The sequence below is a fragment of the Rattus norvegicus genome, chromosome X (assembly GCF_021556685.1).
Source record: "Rattus norvegicus strain SHRSP/BbbUtx chromosome X, alternate assembly SHRSP_T2T, whole genome shotgun sequence".
NCBI lineage: Eukaryota > Metazoa > Chordata > Mammalia > Rodentia > Muridae > Rattus > Rattus norvegicus.
Window position 1 is genome coordinate 155,052,257 of NC_141554.1, and position 20,998 is coordinate 155,073,254.

The window sequence follows — 20,998 nt, forward strand, 5'->3', positions numbered from 1 at the left end:
GAGGGTCTGTGTGTGTGTGTGTGTGTGTGTGTGTGTGTGTGTGTGTGTGTGTCTGTGTGTGTGTGTGGAGATGGGGGGAGAGGGAGAGAAGGGGAGAGGGGGAAAAGGGGAGAGAGAGGGAGAGGGAGAGAGGGAGGGAGGGTGTGTGTGTGTGTGTATGTATGTGTGTGTGTCTGTGGAGATGGGGGGAGAGGGAGAGAAGGGGAGAGGGAGAGAAGGGGAGAGAGAGGGAGAGGGAGAGAGGGAGGGAGGGTGTGTGTGTGTGTGTGTATGTATGTATGTGTGTGTGTCTGTGGAGATGGGGGGGAGAGGGAGAGAGGGGGAGAGGGAGAGAAGGGGAGAGGGAGAGAAGGGGAGAGGGAGAGAAGGGGAGAGGGGGAAAAGGGGAGAGAGAAGGAGAGGGAGAGAGGGAGGGGAAGAGGGAGAGAGAGGGAGGGAGGGGAAGGGGAGAGAGAGGGAGGGAGGGACAGAGACAAAGAGAGGGAGGGAGAGGGAGGGAGGAGGGAGAGGGAGGGTAAGAGGGAGAAGGAAGGGGAGGGGGAGGGACACGGAGAGGGAAGGGGAGAGGGAGGGAGGGGAGAGTGGGAGGGAGGGAGAGGGAGAGACAGAGACAGAGAGACACAGAGACAGATTTTGATTTAGAGATTCCCAGCCATGTGCCTTTTTTTTTTTTATCTCAAATGGGATTTAAAAATATTTTTCTTGTCTAGGATTCAGCTTATTCCTTGTATCCTCCCCCCTTGTTTTTGTTTCACTGAAGCAGAAAAGCATGTGATTGAGATCAGTGATGAGGACAGTTCTTCATCAGACCAAGACGATCAGCAGGCAAGGTAATCTATGTGAAGTCTTGTTTGTCATTGTAAGGTAGTTTCAGAAAATTCAACTATTCTTTGTAAAACACTGCAAAGCACAATACTTATTTCCGTAAGTGAACTGAATTTTCAAAAACTCATTTAAAAAATTTGTTTCTCATAGGGGGTCTGCTCTGAAGATGACACGAGAACTTCACGGTACGTTTTTTAGAAGACACTAGTCATTCAGAAGCGCTGTTTTTCAATCATTAAAATTTACTTGGTTATAAGTGAGTCACTGACCTACAGGACTCTTGTTTGATGTCTCCTTCACATACATTGGATTGCTTTGTTTATGTATAGGGTCTCCTTTATTTTTGTATACATTTCTTTGTTTTTTAAAATCGTGATGTGTAAACGGAATTAGTTTTAACAATGCCGAGGTATGGGTGTATTGTACAGTAGAAATTGAGTAGGGTGTGCCTTGTTTTCCTGGATGGATTGGGTGAGATTATGTCAATTTTTAAACTACTGTCTATTCTATTTATTAGTTTCAACATGCTCTTTTCATGCTCTGAATTAATTAATTTTTCTGGGCTTTTGATAGTTTTTCCTAGAATAACAGTGCCTATGGGAGTCTTTCCATACAGCTCTAACTAACTCCGAGTCAGCTATTTAATAGCAAACTAAAAAGTTCCTTGGTGTATTTGGTGGTGCTGTTGTTTCTCCCCAGTGACAAGTATGAGGTTGGATCCTTAACCTGGAACATTTTATACTTGATTCTTAACTATTAGCTCTGCTTCATGAATTGACCTACATTTTTACAAAGTGACTAAATTTTGGACACCTGTCTAGAGAAAACACTACTAAGACTCCTCACTGATTTTTGACCTGTCTCTAGAGACAACTCATACAAGCAAGAATCTTGAAAAGCTTTTGTTGTCTTGGTGCTGACAAGGAGCTTGTATCAGAAAGAGTCACAGAAATTGTTACTGGATAGATAAAATATCTGTATCATTGCAGGGATGATTTGATCTGTACGTTCTAAAAATAGCTGTGGCCCATATTTCCTTGATATAAATTCATATTACAAGTACAGCATTTCTAGTAGTGAAATATTATGAATTCCAGCACTTATGGGTAAGCATGCATTATGAAGTCTAAGATAAAGAATTTAAATGTTTGTTATTTAATCTGTTTTATCCCCAAGATGATGTCATTTTTAGTAAAGTACAGTGCCTAGATATCATATGCCAGAGTGCGTAAAACTTTCATATTGTATATTTACTTGTATGTTTTTAGCAGTGCTTAAAATAAAATATACTTGCATTTTATCAAATGTGTTGTCACAATTTCCCATCCTAAGAATATTGTTTGGAAAGAAGAATATTTACTAAGTATTTATATTCCTTTGTATTAACTGATTCTGAGGAGAAAATTAAAGTTTTTCTTTGAACAACTTTATATACATGTTATAAAATAAAAAGGCATTTTGCCTTGGACCTCTCTCTTCTGTAAATTAAGATATTTTTAAATTAATCTTAAATTGAATATACTTATATAATACATATAATATATAAGATATTTATATATATGTATATCATATTTATGATTTAGTTGAATAGAAAGGATAAAGGGAAATGGAAGTGTTCATAAAAATGTCAGAAAAGTTTGTTTTTTGGAATGATGCCGATTGTACAAATTTTTAATATTTTTGCATTATTGCTCAAATACCATATCCCATGTCTATTTGAATGAATGGGAACAAAGTAACTTCCAGTTTCATCTTCTAAGAAATTTTTATTTCATGTATAGGTGACCCTAAAAAGTCTCACCTTGCAAAGAGAAAACAGTATTGCCAAGATGTAAAAACTTCTATCGACACCCTGAATGAAAAGCTTGTGCGTATTTTTAAAACACAACAAAGGGAAAGGTAAAGTAGCTGACTTCTTTGAATTACAAAACTTGTGCAATGTCTTACTCTTTGTTACTGCAAATGAATGCAGATTCCATGATCACTGTGCATGGATTTTGAAACAGCACTGAAAATTGCCATCACCTTGATTTTCCTCTGAACAGAAATTTTTATTAGTGTTAGATCCTCAGTTTTGCAGAATTGAGATATGTGATGCAGAATACAGTGAGTACAGTCTGCTTCTTGCCTTTTAAATAACGAACGACATCACTCTATTACTGTACAATTCATTGATGCTTACGCGTTGTAATTGGCTGGCTGCATGCGTGCAGGTTCAGCACCAAAGCATTGTGCATAGGACAGCAAATAATAGTCAGCTTGTGTAGACAGTTTTAATATATCGTAACTATGAATCTTAAATTGTAGTGACAATCTTACAAATAATTTGAACCAGTCTCAAATTGCAATTGCCATTCTTTTGGGAAAATCATTGTGAGAATGGGAGAAGACAAATCCGCTGAAGAGTTCTCTTATGGCAGTCCTTGAGGAGGAAGGTGTATGTTACTTGCAATAAATCAACTGGCTCTATCAGAATCTATGTTATCTAGCAAGAGGAACGCATAGTGTATTAGAGAGAGGTCAAATAAACAATTACGGGAAAGTTATATCGCAACGAATCCTTGCCGTTCAAGAGGGAAGGCATGTGACATATCCTGTCTTATAGTAACTTAGGAGTACAAAATTTTATAATGGGGCCATGTGACACCACTTTTCTCTCTCCCACTAGATTATTTCAATTATTTTTCTCTTCTCCTTTGGTTGTATTAATTATGCCGAATATTTTTTTTTAATTTGAGAATGTGTAATCTGTCTTACCCTCATACTAAAGGACCCTGTGCTTATTATTATGTTTTACAGGAAGATGCTTCGTTCCAAATATTCTAAGATGTTTGAGCCTTTGTTCCAACAATGGGAAAAGGATGTGATGAAAGTCGGACAAGAAGAAGACAGTTTTGTTGTGGGTATCAGGCTTGTAACCAAAGTATTGTGACAAAGTCTACAGTGGTAGTAATGCATACAACTATTCAAGAAAGAGAGTCCACTATAGGATCTTGGAGGATTAAGAGGGCTGATGTATGAGGTGGTGGTGGGCCTATAAGACCATGCTTTCTGGCTTGGTTCTTTTTCTCTGGTGGCATGTGAAAATGGTTGGTTAGGAATCAGGCTGGCCAACACAGCATGTCCTGATTGAAGACTTGCAGCTCTTCCTCTCTTTCTTCTGAGAGAGCCTAGTGAGATACATATCACCAGTAGTTAGGAGTGCCCAGCATTATTTAATGACACAACGGTAGATAATCGTGAGAGTGGACAATGTAGCTGCTGTGGCAGAGCAGAGGAGGGGTTATCTTTGAGTAGTTAGTATTCTGACATGCCCAGACAGGGATGGGGAAGAAAAGCTGCTTGTAGGCAAGAACAGTATTAATCCCTGATAATAATATGTACTCTGAAACTGAGAACAGGACACGGAAATTGGGAGTTAGACATCAGGGAATGTTCTTTTTAAGGCCTCTTATATTTTGACGGAGGACTGAGCTATAGTACTAAAGAGAATGATCCTCAAAGGCAGGAAAGAGCCTCGGTGCTGAGAAAATGAGCAAACAGTCCCTGTTTATGGTCATGAATCTGGGCTCTGGAACTCTTCTTGGAATCTACCCATAGTTTAACTAGTTATCTCCATGACTCACTTTCCTAAGAGGTGAAAGTGGGGATAGAAATGTTTCCAACTTATAGAATGGGTTAAATATCAAACAAGTTCAGTCTTCATATATTTACTAAAATGCTCTAAAACAGCATCCGATAACTGGTTGCTGTGTGCTTTTTTTTTTTTCATACTTAATAGATGTGGATGAAGATATGTAGGGGATGACTTTGAGGGCCAGCATGGGTTATGCCTAGGTTGCAGCTGGAGACAAGGTCAAGGAACAGAAAGGGCTGTATTTGGAAATTTCGTCTAAGGACATGTTGAAATGTGCAACATTTAATACTCACTGAATGCTAGACAACAAGCATTATGTTCTTTCTATTTATATTCCTGTGATGTAGGAATTCACATATTGGAAGGATCCTCTTTTGACTTCAACATGAAGAGTACTTACAATTTGAATGTTGGTGACAAAAAGACTATCTTAGTCAAAAGCTGTTGAAGAACATTTATCTGAACTCTCTAACATCATTTAAAATTGAACATAATATTTAAAGTAGAAAATACCGGCAGTGATTAATGTGTGTTACCTCAAAGATAATGCAGTTGGGATTGTAAATATTCAATTTTCTTGCATTTTGTCACCTCTTTCTTTTATATTTTAGAATTCATCCAACCAACGTGCAGGGACTATGTACAATGCTATGATGGCGCAGAGAGCGACCATTGATGAAGCAAAAACTGTATCTGATCAGTTTCTAAAGGTCTGTTTATTGTAGCTGCTAAGAAATCATTTCCTTACGACACAGTATGTAGGTAGAAGCAGGAGACAGACTGGTAATTCTGAATCTATGGGGGGAGGGGGAAGCTATTAAATTCTCCTTCGATGTTTGATCATTTTCTATTTTGAATGCTTTCCAAGATTATCCATGATTGCAAAGGGCATATTTAATTTGAAAACTTATCTAGTTTTATGAGTCATTTAAATCAGGAAATGTAAAATTTGGACTTCACCTAGAGCTAAACACACTGTGGAGAACTTATACTCTGTGATGTCTTTATGCTGAAGTTGATAAATAAAGAGTGGAAATTAGCCATTTTATAAATAATTTGTGGTTTTCTTTTGCTTGTTTAGTATGGGCAGTTTTCTTGAGTGTAAAATAGGCAAGGGTAAACAACAAATGAATTTTTCTGTTCTGTTTGTTTCTTCTTTGTTTGAGGCAGGGTCCAGCTAGGTAGGCCCGGCTGGCCTTGAATTACATAGCAATCTGAGTGCCCCTGCCTCCAGAGTGCAGGGATTGCTGGTGTGTGCCACCACACCAGGCACATTACGGCCACTTTTATTTTGTAGTGAAGTATGTGAGAAGGCTATGGGACTTTTACTATTAGAATTAATCTTGTCCAAAGGTGGCTCTATGTTAAAACTTACAGCCATTAGAGATGGCTGAAATACCTAATAGAATGAACAAAGAATGCAGAGAATGCAGAGAATTGACCTTTAGTGAAAAGAGAATTATGCACTTGGACCAACTATCCTTTGTGGAGCTGATGTCAAGCTACAGTATTCACGGGTTTTAAGGGGTGCTTTCTTTCATCTTGTAGATTATACTTTTTGCGAATATATATATATATATATATAGTATTATATGTGTGTGTTCATATCTATAGCTATATCTATTTCTATATATATAGTATTTTAAAATTCACTTTGGTATTCCATGTCCTAATATCTTGTTAATTTTCTCTTTTTACATTGAAAATAGGTTATGCTCCTATAAAATACATCCAAGTCACAGTTTCCCCTCTCTCCACTCCTTCCAGCTCTACACCCACTACCTTTCCTCTTCCCAGATCCACATTCCCCCTCTATTTCCAGTTATTCAAACATACCCGAAGTATGTCCTCCCAAACTAATTGATGCTACCTTAATAAAGTGGCAGTTACCAAATCCTTTTAAGAGCTTGAGTGCTCCCTATAACCAGACCAGGTGTTTAAAGAGAGTTTAAAGTTGGAGGGCATGTAGCTCTACTGAGCCCGAGAAACATTTTCTTGAGGATCTAAACAGAAGGGGTTTCCTGTAGCTGGACTTTCTCAGATGCACCATCAGAATAAATAAAGACACAAAGTCTTCTATAGAGTTTACAGCTTAGGCCTTTTTCTGGGTATTCACCCAGATAGCTCATCAAACTTAACCTGACCATCTAGCCTACAACCAGCCACGTGGGTAGCTGTATAACCTTCTCTGTCCTTCTGTGGTCCCTGCTGTTCCCTCCATGTCCACTCCAAAATTTCCCACTTCTGTTTTCTTCTCTCAGCATCCCTCCCTCTGCCCAGAAGAACTATCTCCTGCTTCCTGCCCAGCTGTAGGCCATCAGCCCCTTATTACGGACAATCAGCAGCTAGACAAAGAGTGATGCAATTCTAGTTTGCCTTTAGACAGGTGAGGAAGGATGGATATTTAGGAAATAGAAAATCCCCAGTGATGGGCCATAGAAATGACAATACCAGAATCCTGCCAGCAATTAGCTCTCTGCAGGTACAGAATTAACAGTTGAAAATATTGACACAACTTCACACGGTGTAAAGAAAAAGTTACCCAATACTTTCTTCTAAATGTCACTGTTAAATGTGACCACTAGATTGGGAACTTATTACCAAACCTTCTACAGTGGCTGCTTGATGTTCCTTTCCCCACATTACCTATAGGGTTGGTTATGTCCTCTGTACTTTCCTTTCTTCATTAAACTTCCTCAGCTGATGAACTATCCCAGGACCTTAAATGTTTCTTGCTAGTAGTACTAGGAAGTCTTTTCTGAGTTCCCTGTTTCAATCCCAACTTCACTTAAAAGTCCCCACCTCTCATGTCGCACTGTAAAGGCATAAAGTATCAGCCTCCCTTTTTTACCTCTAGAACTTGCAGTGCCCTCCTCAGAAACTTCCCCCTCCTTCAAATCAAAGCTGCTTTTGGCTGTCTTTGCTTCCATGCCTCCAGGATAGTAGGTTCCTATGAAGCCATCCCCAACTCTGTTTCCCTGCTTTGCTTATGTTTTTTACCCGCTAGTTCCAAACCAATTTTAAACTTCTTTATATTATTCTTGTTTATATGCTAAACCATATTCTAGGAATATGGCAGAAAATATGCAGTTATATTTCAGTTGTTCCAGGCACACGTGCCACGGTTAGCAACCCATGGTGTCCATCACATCACTGTTCTTTGGCTGAATAGAAAAAAAAATAATTAAGTGATGTACTGTGCAACTTGAATGCTCATGAGGCAAAGTGTCTACCATTTCTATGGAATGGAAATGGAAATCATGTTATATGTTCTTTCTTTCATCATAAGCCAGTACTTGGAGCAGGGCAGAGGATTCTCTATTTCATGCTATAGGCCTGGGTTCCTTTCTCTGTCTGCTTCCTTTTGATTTGCACTCCTCACTCACCATCTCATGTTCCCAGCAGGAGTAGGCACATCCTCTCCCAATGAGGCCCAGCCATGCATATCAGGTAGGGGAAAGGGGATCCAATGGAAGGAACAGAGAATAAGAGAGCCCCATTCCACTTGTTGTGGGAACCACATGAATACTGAGCTGCAGGTTTGCTTCAAATGTGTAGGGAACCTAGGTTCCACTCCTGCGTGCTCCCTGGTTGCTGGTTCAGTCTCTGTGAGCCCGCACAGTCACGGGTTATTTGACTCTGGGTGTCTTCTTGTGGTATCCTTGACAACTCAGACTTGCTCACTTCTATCCCCAACTCCTCCACAAGACTACTGGGGTCCTGCCTCTTGTTTGACTGTGGGACTCTGCATCGATTTCAGTCAACTGCTAGATGAAACCTCTCGGGAAACAGTTCTGCTAGTTTCCCGCTTGTAAGCATAGCAGAGGATCATTACTAGTGTCAGGGGTTAACTCTCTCATGTGGGGGCTGGGTCTCAAGTTGTGGCAGTCACAGGTTAGTAGATCCTGGACATCTTGTATGCGCGACAAATTTTGGTTTAAGGTTTTGTGGGTGGGTTGATATCCTTCTTCCTCCTCTGAAACTCCTGTCTTGCTACAGGAGGTGGTCTATTCATTCATTATATGCCCCTCTAGTAGGAATCTATGTTAGTACCAACCCAGTAGGCTCTCCCTGTCCTCTCCTGTCCCAGGCTTCTACCTAGTCAGCAGAGATGCCCCTATGCCTTGGTTTCCATTCTCACTTCCAGGCTTTTCTCACCCAGCTTCTCCTCACACCTGGTTGCCTTGCATCCCTGTAACCCTCTTCTCCTACTCTGGTCCCTCTCTCTATCCAATTCAGGTTACTATTTAGTTTCTCCTTTTGAATGAGATTCATACATCCTCACTTGGGACCTCTTTATTACCCACTTTTGGGGTCTGTGGCTTGTAGCATAGCTATCCTGGATTTTATGCCTAATGTATAATTTTGTATTGGTTCTTTTGTTTATATACATTTCAAATGTTATCCCCCTTCCTGCTTTTCCTTCCAACCCTCTACCCCTATTCCATCACCCATTCCCCTGCCTCCACTAGGGTGCTCCCCCCCCACACACACACACAGTGACCCACTCCTATCCACCACCCAATAATTCCCCTACACTGGGGCATCAAACCATCACAGGACCCAGGGCGTCTTCTCCCATTGATGCCAGACAAGGCCATCCTGTGCTACATATGCAGCTGGAGCCACAGGTCCCTCCATGTGTATTGTTTAGTTGATGGTTTATTTCCTGAGAGCTCGGGGGAGTGGGGTGTCTGGCTGTTTGATATTGTTGTTCTTCCTATGGGGTTGCAAAACCCTTCAGCTCCTTCAGTCCTTCCCATAACTCCTCAATTGTGGTTCCCATGCTCAGTCCTACGGTTGGCTGCAAGCAGCCATATCTTTACAGTTAAGGCTCTGACAGAGCCTCTTATGAGAGAGACATCCATATCAGGCTCCTGTCAGCAAGCACTTCTTGGCATCAGCAAGTGACTGGGTTTGGTGGATGCATATGGATGCATCCCTAGGTGGGGCAGTCTCTGGATGTCCTTTCCTTCAGTCTGATCCACTCGTTGTTCCTGTATTTCCTTTAGACAGGAGCAATTCTGTTTCAAAATTTTTCAAAGGGTGTATGGCCCCATCCCTATAGGGTGGCCTTGCCTAACCTCTGGATAGGGTCTCTATAGGTTTTCTGTATACTTTAAGTAAGTGTGTATACTTATAAGTCTGTGTAGCTAGGGGTTACCTCACTCAGGTGATATTCTCAAGTTCCACACATTTGCCTGCCAAATACTTGATGTCTTTGTTTCTGATTGTTGATTAATTTTCCATTGTGTAGATATACCACGTTTTATTTATCCATTATTCATTCATTAGAGAGCCATCTAGGTGGCTTCTCATTTCTGGCTATTATATCTAAAGCTACTATGAACATAGTTGAGCAAGTGTCCCTACAGGATAGTGGGGCGTGTTTTGAGTATATGCCCAGGAGCATTATAGCTTGGTCTCAAAATAAATGGATTCCCAGTTTTATGACAGACTGTCAAATTGATTTCCAAAGTCACTGTACAAATTTGCAATCCCACCAACAATGGGGGAGTGTTCCCCTTGTCCACATACTCCAGCATGTGCTGCTACTTGAGTTTTGATCTTACTTAGCCTTTGCCACAGTTGTAAGGTGGAATCTCAGGATCACTTTGATTGGCATTTCCCTTATGACTAAGGATGTTGAACATTTCTTTAAGTTTTTCTTGGCTATTTTTGGTTCCCCTGTTGAGAATTCTCTAAGTCTAAACCCCATTTTTAATTGGCCTTTTGGGTTGTTGGTGTCTAACTTCTTGAGATCTTTCTAAATTTTTGATATTAGTCCTGTGTCAGATGTAGGGCTGGTGAAGATCCTTGCTGATCTGTAGGTTGCCTTTTCGTCCTATCGAAAGTGTCTTTTGCCTTGCTGAAGCTTTGCAGTTTCAGTAAGTTCCATTCTTCTATTGTTGATCTTAGGACCTAAGCCTTTGGCATTCTGTGCAGTGAAGTGTCTCCTGTAACAATGATTTCAAAGCTATTTTCCAATTTCTGTTCTATTACTTTGCCAGGTTCTACCTAAAAGTATTTGATCCATTTGAAATTGAGTTTTGGTCAGGGTGATAGCTATGGATCTATTTGCATTCTATTACATATTGGTATCTAATTAGACAGACACCATTTATTGGAGTTGCCCTCTTTTCCCCACTGTGTGGTTTTTTCCTTCTTTGTAAAAATCAAGTGTCAGTAGGTGTGTGGATTCATTTCAGAGTTCTTCAATTCGATTTTATTGAACAACCTGTCTGTTCCTATATCAATGTGATGCAGTATTTATTGCTATTGCTCTGTAGTACAGTTTGAGGTCAGAGATGCTGATACTTCCCCAAACTTTTTAGTGTCCATGATTGCTTTAGCTATCCTGGGTCTTCTCTTTTTCCATATGAAGTTGAGATTTGCTCTTCAAGGTATGTAAAGAATTGCGTTGGAATGTCGATAGGATTTGCGTTGAATCTGAACATTTCTTTTGGTAAGATGTCCATTTTCGCTATGTTAATCCTACCTACCCATAGCATAAGAGATCTTTCTATCTTCAGATACCTTCCTCAGTTTCTTTCTTTAGAGCCTAAAGTTTTTGTCACAGCAGACTTTTCAATTGCTTGGTCAAAGTTACACCAAGTTATTTTATACTATTCATGGCTATATTAAAGGGTGCTATCTCCCTAATTTCTTTCTCAGCCCACTTATCATTTGTATGATGGAGGGCTACTGAGTTTTCCTTTTCCTTTGAGTTAATTTTGTATCCAACCCTTTTGCCGAAAGTGTTTCTCAGATATACTATGGTAGAACTTTGAGGTTTGCTTTGTACAGTATCATATCATCTGCAAATACTTTGACTCTTTTCTTTCCAATCTGTATCCCTTTGAAATCTTGTTTTGGTTTTCTTATTGCTATAGCTAGAAGTCCAAGTATTAAATCAAATAGATAGGGAGAAAGGGGGCAGCCTTGTCTTGTCCTGATTGTAGTGGAATTGCTTTATGTTTCTCTCCACTTAATTTTACATTGGCTATTCAGTTTCTGTGTATTGCTTTTATTATTTTTAGGTCTGTGCCTTGTATCTCTGATCACTCTAAGACTTTTAACATGAATGGGTGTTAGATTTTGTCAAGGGCATTTTTATCATCTAATGAAAGGATCATGATTCTTTTCTTATAATTTGCTTTTATGGTGGACTACATTGATGGGTTTTCTTATACTGAACCTTCCCAAATGCCTGGGATGAAGCCCATGGTGGATGATGTTTTGATACTCTGCTTGGAAGTATTTTATTCAGTAATTTTGCATCAGCGTTCATAAGAGAAATTAGTCAGAAATACTCTTCCATCCTTGAGCCTTTGTGTGGGCTAGGTAACTGGGTGACTTTGGCCTCACAGAATGAGTTTGGCAGTATTCCTTCTATATCTAGTTTGTGGAATATTTCAAAGAGTTTTGGTGTTAACTCTTCTTTGAAAGTCTTGTGTCCTCCAAATCCCCTCCTATGAATACCTTTGTTCCCCCTTTTGAGAAGGAGTGAAGCATCCACACGTTGGTCGTCCTTCTTCTTGAGCTTCAAGTGGTCTGTGGATGGTATCTTGCGTAATTTGAGCTTTTGGTCTAATATCCATCTATCAGTGACTACATACCATGTCTGTTCTTCTGTGATTGGGTTTCCTTACTCAGGATGATATTTTCTAGTTCAATACATTTGCCTATGAATTTCATGACGTCATTGTTTTTGATAGCTGAGTAGTACTCCATTGTGTAGGTATCCCACATTCTCTGTATCCATTCTTCTGTTGAAGGGCATCTGGGTTCTTTCCTGTCTGGCTATTATAAATAAGGCTACTATGAACATAGTGGAGTGTGTGTCTTTGTTGTATGTTGTAGCATCATTTAGGGATATTTTAGGGATATGCACAGGAATGGTATAGCTGGGTCCTCGGGTTGTGCAATGTGCAATTTTCTGAGGAACCTCCAGACTGATTTCCAGAGTGGTTGCACCAGCTTGCAATCCCATCAAAAATGGAGGAGTGTTCATCTTTCTCCACATCCTCAACAGCATCAGCTGTCACCTGAGTTTTTGAACTTAACCATTCTGACTGGCGTGAGGTAGAATATCAGAGATGTTTTGATTTGCATTTCTTGATGACTAAGGATGTTGAGCATTTCTTTTGGTACTTCTCAGCCATTCCATATTGCTCAGCTGAGAATTCTTTGTTTAGCTCTGTGCCCCAGTATTTAATAGGGTTATTCAACTCAGCCATTCAAAGTCTGCCCGACATGGGTATATATACCATATATATATATATATATATATATATATATATATGTATGTATGTATGTATGTATGTGTATGTATGTATACATATATGTGTGTGTGTATATATATATATGTTTATACATACATATACACACACATATATATATATATACATATATACATATATATACACATACACACATTCAGCCACCAAAGCTAGATAAGACTGATGAAGCTGAGAAGTGCATGCTGACAGGAGCTGGATATAACTATCACCTGAGAGGGACAGCAAGAGCGTGTCCAATAGAGAGGCAAAAGCTAGCAGCAAACCATTGAATTCAGAACAGGATCCCCATTGGAGTAACTAGTTAAAAGATTTAAAGAACTGAAGGGGTTGTAACTACATAAGAACAACAATGCCAACCAACCAGAGCTCCCAGGGACTAAACTACTACCCATAGACTATACAAGGACTGACCCATAGCTCCAGCTGCATTTGTAGCAAAGAATTGCCTTATGGACACCAATGGAAGAAGAAGCCCTTGGTCCTGCGAATGCTGGACCCCCCCCCACCCCCAGTATAGGTGAATGTCAGTGGGGCTGGAAGGGTTGTGGATGGAAAGGGTAACATACTTATAGAAGATGGGTAGTGGGATGAGATAGGGGGCTTACGTCCAGGAAACTGAGAAAGGAAATAACATTTGAAACATAAATTTTAAAAAGTCTAATAAAAGAAATAAATAAAACAAAAATGGAAATCTGGTAGCATTCTGTGCCAAAATAATCTGGCCCTGAGTTTTCTTTTAAGACTTTAATCACTCCTGTAGTTCCTTAGGTGTTGTAGCACTGTTTAAATTATTTACCTGATCCTGGTTGAACTTTTCTAAGTGTTATCTATCTAGAAAACCATCCATATCATCAAGACTTTCCAAATTTGTGGAGTACCACCTTTTGTTGTAAGACCTAATTATTGTTTGAATTTCCCTCTCTTCGTTTTTATGTCTCCCTGTCCATTTCTGATATTGTTTATTTGGATAGTGTCCCTCTGTCTTTAGTTAGTGTGCTTAAGTGTTTGTCTACCTTGCTGATTTTCTCAAAGAACCAGGTCCAAAAATTGATTGGTTTCAGACCCACTTTTGTCTATGCCCTGCCTTCTACTACATTTCAGTGTGCTTGCATCGGCGACTACTGCTACTGCTGCTGCTGCTGCTGCTGATATTGCTGCTGCTGCTGCTGTTGTTGCTCCTCCTCCTCCTCCTCCTCCTCCTCCTGCTCCTGCTCCTGCTCCTCCTCCTCCTGCTCCTGCCTCTGCCTCTGCCTCTGCCTCTGCCTCTGCCTCTGCCTCTGCCTCTGCCTCTGCCTCTCCTGTTTCTGCTTCCACTTCTGCTTCTTCCTCTCCTGCTCCTGCTTCTTCCTCTCCTGCTTCTTCTGCTTCTTCTGCTTCTACTGCTGCTTCTGTTGCTTCTGCTTCTACTGCTTCTTCTGCTGGTTCTGCTTCTTCTGCTTCTGTTTCTGCTTTTGCTGCTGCCTCCACCGCTGTTGCCACCTCTCTTCCTTTTCCTTCTACTTCTACTTCTGCTACTTCTAGTTCCTCTTCCTCTCCATCTTCTTCATATTCTTCTTTTGTAGAGACTAAAGATGTTCTTTTAGATTGCTGGCATGAGAACTTTCCAGTTTTTATTCAGAGGCACTTAGTGCTATGAACTTTCCTCTTAGTGCAGCTCTCGGTATGTAGTGCCCTAATTTTCATTGAATTCTGGAAGCCTTTCATTTCTTTATTTCTTCCTTGACTCAGAGATTGTGAAGTTGAGAGGTATTTCTTTTCCAAGAGTGTACAGGCATTCTCTAATTTCTGTTGTTGTTGAAGCCCACCTTTTATCTATAGTGGTCTTATAAGATACAAGGTGTTATTTCAGTTTTCTTGTATCTGTTCGAGCTAGCTTTGTAATGGAACATAGGTTTAATTTTGCAGAAGACTTCACAAGCAGTTGAGAGAGATCTTTTGTTTTGGGGTGAAATGATCTGTATGTATCTGTTAGGACCATTTGATTCATATAGTTGGATTCTTTCATTATTTCTGCTTACTTTTTCTCTGGATGGCATATGGATTGGTGAGAGTGGGGTGTTGAAGTCTCCCACTGTTAACGTGTGGATTTCCATGTGTGTTTTAAGTTTTAGCATTTCTTTCACAAATATGGGTACCCTTGAGTTTTTGGCTTGGATGTTCAGAATTGACATTATCGTGCTAGGTTTTTTTTATTGCTATCAGGTGTCCTTCTTTGTCTCTCTTGATTAATTTTCGTTGAAAGTCTACTCTACTAGATTTTAGAATGGATGCTCTAGCTCGCTTCTTGGGTCCATTTGCACAGAAAACATTTTTTCATCACTTTCCTGTGAGGTAATATCTACCTTTATTGCTGAAGTATATTCCTTGTAGGCAGTGGAAGTTTGGATCATGCCTTTGCATCCATTCTGTTAGCCTGTGTCTTTTTATTGGTGAATTGAGTCCATTGATGTCGACAGTATTAAAGACCAGTGATTGTTAATTCCTGTTATTTTGATGTTGGTGCTCTGACTGTATGTGGAGGTGGGCTTCCATTGTTTTGACTGGGATGGAAATACAGATTTCCTGTGTTTGTGATGTTCATTGGTTTGAAGTTTTCCTTCTGGTATTATAAGTAGGACTGGATTTGTGAATAGATATTGTTTAAAATTGAATTTTTCTTGAAATTTCTTAGGTTCTCCATCTGTGGTTTTTGAGAGTTTTTCTGGATATAGTAGTCTAGGTTGGCATCTGTGGTTTTCTAGACGTTGCAAGATATCTATCTCTTCAGGCCCTTCTAGCTTTGAGACACTCTACTGTGAAGTCAGGAGTAATTCTGATAGGTATGCCTTCGTATGTTACCTGGATTTTTGCCTTGCTCCTTTTAATATTCTTTCTTTGTTCTGTAGATTTTGTGTTTTGACTACTATGTGGCAGGAACATTTTCTTTTCTGGTCCAGTCTTGCGTTCTGCAAGCTACTCGTATTTTTATAGGCATCTCTTTCTTTTGTTTTGGAAAGTTTTCTTCTATGATTTTGTTGAGAATATTTTCTGGTCCTTGGAGCTTAGACTCTTTACCTTCTTCTATTCCTATTATTCTTAGGATATGTCTTCTCCTGGTTGCACAGAGTTCCTGCATATTTCATATCAGGAAGTTTCTTGATTGGTGTATCAATTTCTTCCATTGTATCTTCTCTGCCTCAGATTCTGCCTTCCATCGCCTGTATTTGGCTGGTGATGCTTGTATCTCTTGTTTATCTTCTCTCTCTTGATTTTCCATCTCCAGGATTCCCATAGTTTGTGTTTTCTTCATAACTTGTATTTCCATTTCAGTTCTTGGACACTTTTATTTATTACCCTCACCTTTTAAACTATATTTTCATGTATTTCTTTAAGTGATTTATTTGTTTCCTCTTAAAGATCTGCACTTCTTTGATTGTATTTTTGTATTTCTTTAAGGGATTCCTTCAATTTCTCTGTAAAGGTCACTATCATCTTTATGAGATTGGATTAAAGTCATTTTCTAGTGCTTAGATTTCTAGTCAGATTTCTAGTGCAGGATACCTAGGGCTTACTATAGTAGAAGATCTGTGCTCTGTAGCTGTCATATTGCCCTGTCTATGTGTCTATTGATTGTGTTCTTTAATGGGCATTTGGCCATCTGTTGTGTAGGTATTGGGGGGATGCCTAAACTCAATGACCCTAGAGTGGCAGGCCCCTTGTGGATATTACTGGTTTGGACAATGATACTCAGGGGGCCGTACAAGTCTCCCATCAGTTGGGTGTACCTCTGAGGAACCTGGGGTGGCAATTGGAAGTGGAGAGAGAGGCAGGTAGAGAAGTGGTTGGTCGGTGGAGGTCTGGGGGGCAGAAAGTCACTCAGGGCAGCTAGGCTTGCCTAAGAGGACTCAGCAGGTAGGGGAAGTAGGTACAGGAATTGAATCTAAACTCTATGGTTTAGAATCAGCAGTTCTGATGAAGGTGGGTGGAGAGTTGGGTGGACAGATGAGGTTTCAGCATGTGTCGACAGCAGACTGTTCAGGGCAGCTGGGCTGTACCAAAGGACTCAGCGGGCAGGTAAGACAAATGCAGGCACTTATACTAACCTCAGCGGTTCCGAATCCGCAGGTCTGATGAGGTTGAAGGGCGTTGGTGGGGCAATGGACTTAGGGGTTAGGGTGCAGCTAGTGGCTGAGGGCAGGAAGCTGCCTCCCACTTAATTCCTTTATAGCACATGGAAATGTGGCTAAATGTCATCATTTTTGGCATTCCTAATAAGCATCCACTGACTTAAAATGTGAAAGTTTTGATCCGTGCAAGTTTTGAATGTTACATGAATAGGAGATTTTTTCAATTGATGTAAACTTTGTTTGTTTTAGAATGTCCAAGTCCTTGAGGATGAGCAAAAAGTTCTTGATGCTATTGAGCAAAACAAATTGGAAAATGAAATGCAAAGCCTGAAGAAGAAACTTGCGACAGAAAATGTATGTAGTATATACTGAATACTGAAAAGCAGGTATCTTGTCAATGTGTTGAATGTCTTCCTTGAGGAGATGCTTATAATAATTATGATATCTCTCTTTAAAACAGCAACAACAGGACTTGGCAGCTATCGAATCATGTCTTCATTCTTTGTTCTCCGAGGATAATGAAGAAGATTAGCTGTGATCATGTCATGTGACATGCACAAAACATGCCTTACACTACCAAAAATTATAATATAAATTGGCCCATCATCTCATTTGTCATTCTTTCGTTTGGTATACGCGACACTCCATGTCCCTTAACCATCAAGTGAGCTCTGAGCGGTTTGGTGAATTGCAGACATTACAAGGTGGTAAATATTGAATTATCAGGCCCCTGGTCAGAATCAGAGAAGCTGACAGTAACACTCTTAGATAGATTTGGTAGCACACAGTAGAATTAACTCAGTGGTCCTATAAAGCTTCTCTACTGCAACTTACATTTGTCCTACAGAAAATAAAATCCAACTGCTAAAACTGATGACAAAGAGAAAAACCAAAAGTTCCCATGAAGGTCTTAGGGCAGACATAGAGGTAGGGGAGCAGGTTTGTGGCATTTCCAGATAGCTAATGTTCCTGTAATTAGTTTGCGTAGCTGTTAAATGACACTTGAAATTGTTTAACAATCTACTTGAGATATTTCAATTAATTTATTTCTTTGAATGAGGAAATTATCGAATTATTTGAAAAGGTATATTAGTCCCAGAGGAAGGAGAGGGTAGACTCCTCTTTCCATGTGCTTTCCACTTTGATTGTGACCTGTGAAGCATAGTTTATGCCTGACTATTTTTACAATAGGTACATATGCCTTAATCATACAAATTCACGAGACTTATTCTGTCTTACCCATATGTGCACACATCTACAATGACAAGGACCACCTTGTAAAGATTCTATCTAGCCAGTTTTCCCTTGCATTTTGCCCAATTGATTATAGCCCCCTCAAATGACTGTTCTATATTCAGGTCCTTCTAAAATTGTTTCCATGTATGTGAAAGAACATGTGTGATGAGTGTCTGGCTTCTTTGCCTTAATGTAATGCTCTGAGATTGCATACAGTTTTTTTTTTTGTTTTCCTTTTTTTTTTTTTTTCGGAGGTGGGGACCGAACCCAGGGCCTTGCGCTTGCTAGGCAAGTGCTCTACCACTGAGCCAAATCCGCAACCCGCATACAGTTTTTTTTAAAGGGCAGCATTCCATTCTTTTAGGATATCTGAATGGTACTTTATGAATATATATACCTCATACTTTTCTTATGCTCCCAGTTATTGATGGACAAATAAGGCATTTGTGCTTTAAATTCCCTGTGTACCTGAATGGCCATGTGTCATGATGGATTACTATTGTCAGCAGGACTGGACTGAGAATTGGTTAGGGAGTTAGTAATGTACACCTGTGGCATATATGTGAAGGTATTTACGTGGAAGATGGCGAGAGGTACTGGAGAATGCCTTGCCCTGAATGTGGGTCAGAGCATCGTAAGAGGCTGGGAGCCTGAGTGGAATTAAAGAAGAAATAGACAAAGAAACTGTATGTGAAAGCTTCATTATTTCCTGGACTGGTGCATCTGTTGCTGAGGTCATCGCTGGTGGATATCAGATTCCAGTTTCTTCAAACTGTCAGTTCAGACACACACTAATATAGCCCAAGGGAGAACCAGATTTTGAGAGTCAGGCTGTGTATACATCATATATCTGACTTTCTTCTTGAAAAATCATTTTTATATGGGAGTGTATGAAAATGTACAATGATGCACTTGCGAAGGTTAGACAACACCTAGTGGGGTTGGTTCTCTTCTTCCACAGTGTAAGTTCTGAGGATTTAACATTTTGTGCAGAGTGTGTTTTATTTAATAAATAGGCTATGCCTGATTGATTATATATGTACACATGATGGATTAAATCTGCATATTGTTAGAATGAGTTTTAGATAACAGCAGACATTAATCGATCTCCTCACAGGCCAATAGTTTTAAAGAAAATGATATTAGAATTGGAGAAGCAAACCTCAACCTTCATTTTCCCTAAAACATTGGTAGAATTCATATTCTGTATATATGCCTCATATCTATTACTAAGATGTGTGGACATCCTGGGTGTATATGGTATACTAAAACATACTCAGAACCAGAGAGAAGCATTTTAATTAATTTTAAGGGCCTGGTCATTATTAGGTACCAGGTGCCAGGGAGGCAGAGGATGGAAGTGTTTCTCAGTAGGCATTTCAAGCAGCATGTGTAAATTACTAATACAGGAAGCATGAACTCTATGGGCGACTCTGAGAAATGTGTTGTGTAGGAAATATTTCCTAGTAACTTTTTGATTATAAAGTCTAAAAGCACAGAAAAGAGAACAGCATAGGAGGGGTGATAGTTATCATATACATACCATGGGTCTAGGTGTAAGGAAGAAAACATTGTGTTACAACAGCCTCAAAATGCAGAGAGAGTGAGAAAGAACTATGACAGTGTCTTTAATAAAACAGAACTAGAAGGAGAAAAGCAAAAGAGAAAAGAATAGTACCATTTATACCTAGACATGAGTTTTGTGAGTTTGTGCTAAGTTTCTGCAAAGATCAGAAAAGGTAAAGATTGAAAGTCTTTGTTATTTATCATTTAGAATTTTCTAAAGCACAAATTGTGCTGTGGGCAAAGCTAACTTATGATGGGTCTGGCCTGCTTTGGGGCCAGCACATGAACGGGATGCATAATTTTGAGTACAAATCATTGGCAATAAACAACAGCTGAATGTGATTGACGCTTCAATATTTTCACTCTTAAAATTTCCATAGTAAACTAAATACTATTATGCTGTTAAAATTGATAGGCATTGCTTTGTGGAGCACGTCTATCATATCTGGGCTCAGTCTAAAGAAAGAGAATTTATAACGAGTAGAATTTCAAGTTAGGACACTTTAGAGAGAATACATCTATTCAGTCAAGGAATGCTGAACTCCTTTTCAGTGCCAAGTGTTTGGTGATGATTTCTGGATATAGAGGTGCATAAGACAGTGACCTCAGTCTCACGAACTGGAAAGCCTACACCGATTGGAGTTTTATATTAGAGGTCCTGGCATACTAATCATCTACATTCACCATAAATTTAAGCATCCTGGATCTTCAGCATTGGTCCCACTGGGACAGAAAAACAGGAGTCCATCATAGAATGCTGGACAAGATTCGGAAAACAGCAGTGTGCTTGTCTCTTTCTTTTGTCTAATTCAGCAAACTGACTCTTAATCCTTAAGATAGAGGAGGCATTATGAAACCAAAGGAGCTAGAAAGATGAGAACCTCAATAAGCTTGAGGATTCTATGACTAGATATTCCAAACTGTCAGCAGCAAGGGTGAATAATGTGACAAAAATCTAAAGTAGAATTTGTCCTAAGATTGCTACTGTCTTGTAGCACGTGTCTCAGATCTACCAGTGAACTACTCCAGGTCTATAGTTTTTCCAATAACATTTGGGATCTAGTTAGCTTTCAAAGTTTGATGTGAATTTGCATGTGCAAAACACAAACCAGAGAAAAGTATCAGTCACTTTTCTATTTCACTGCCACTTAAATATAACCTTAGACATGTATCTCAATTTGCTTTGTTTATTTTTGGAAATTGGTGTGAGATAAATTGGTGTGAGGGGGATATGGACACAAGTGGCCATGTTCTGTAACCAGGTGGAAAATCCACTGGAGGGAGAGAGGGTGACATCAACCCACCCTCAAATCCGTCAACCAAAA

The 20,998-nt window shown here is 39.7% G+C and overlaps 1 protein-coding gene across 4 annotated transcripts in view; it reads left to right on the forward strand.

Moving 5' to 3' along the window:
* The window catches only part of Fam9c (family with sequence similarity 9, member C), a 19,730-nt gene extending 2,253 nt beyond the window's left edge, over positions 1-17,477 (forward strand). For all 4 annotated transcript variants that reach the window (XM_087601054.1, XM_087601053.1, XM_087601055.1 and 1 more), the window contains 7 exons: positions 764-830; positions 976-1,010; positions 2,607-2,724; positions 3,625-3,724; positions 5,074-5,172; positions 17,121-17,225; positions 17,332-17,477. In XM_087601054.1, coding sequence (XP_087457180.1) covers positions 764-830; positions 976-1,010; positions 2,607-2,724; positions 3,625-3,724; positions 5,074-5,172; positions 17,121-17,225; positions 17,332-17,403 — 596 coding nt within the window. In that variant the 3' untranslated portion in view covers positions 17,404-17,477. The remainder of the gene's footprint in view (positions 1-763; positions 831-975; positions 1,011-2,606; positions 2,725-3,624; positions 3,725-5,073; positions 5,173-17,120; positions 17,226-17,331) is intronic.
* Positions 17,478-20,998: the final 3,521 nt, after the last annotated feature.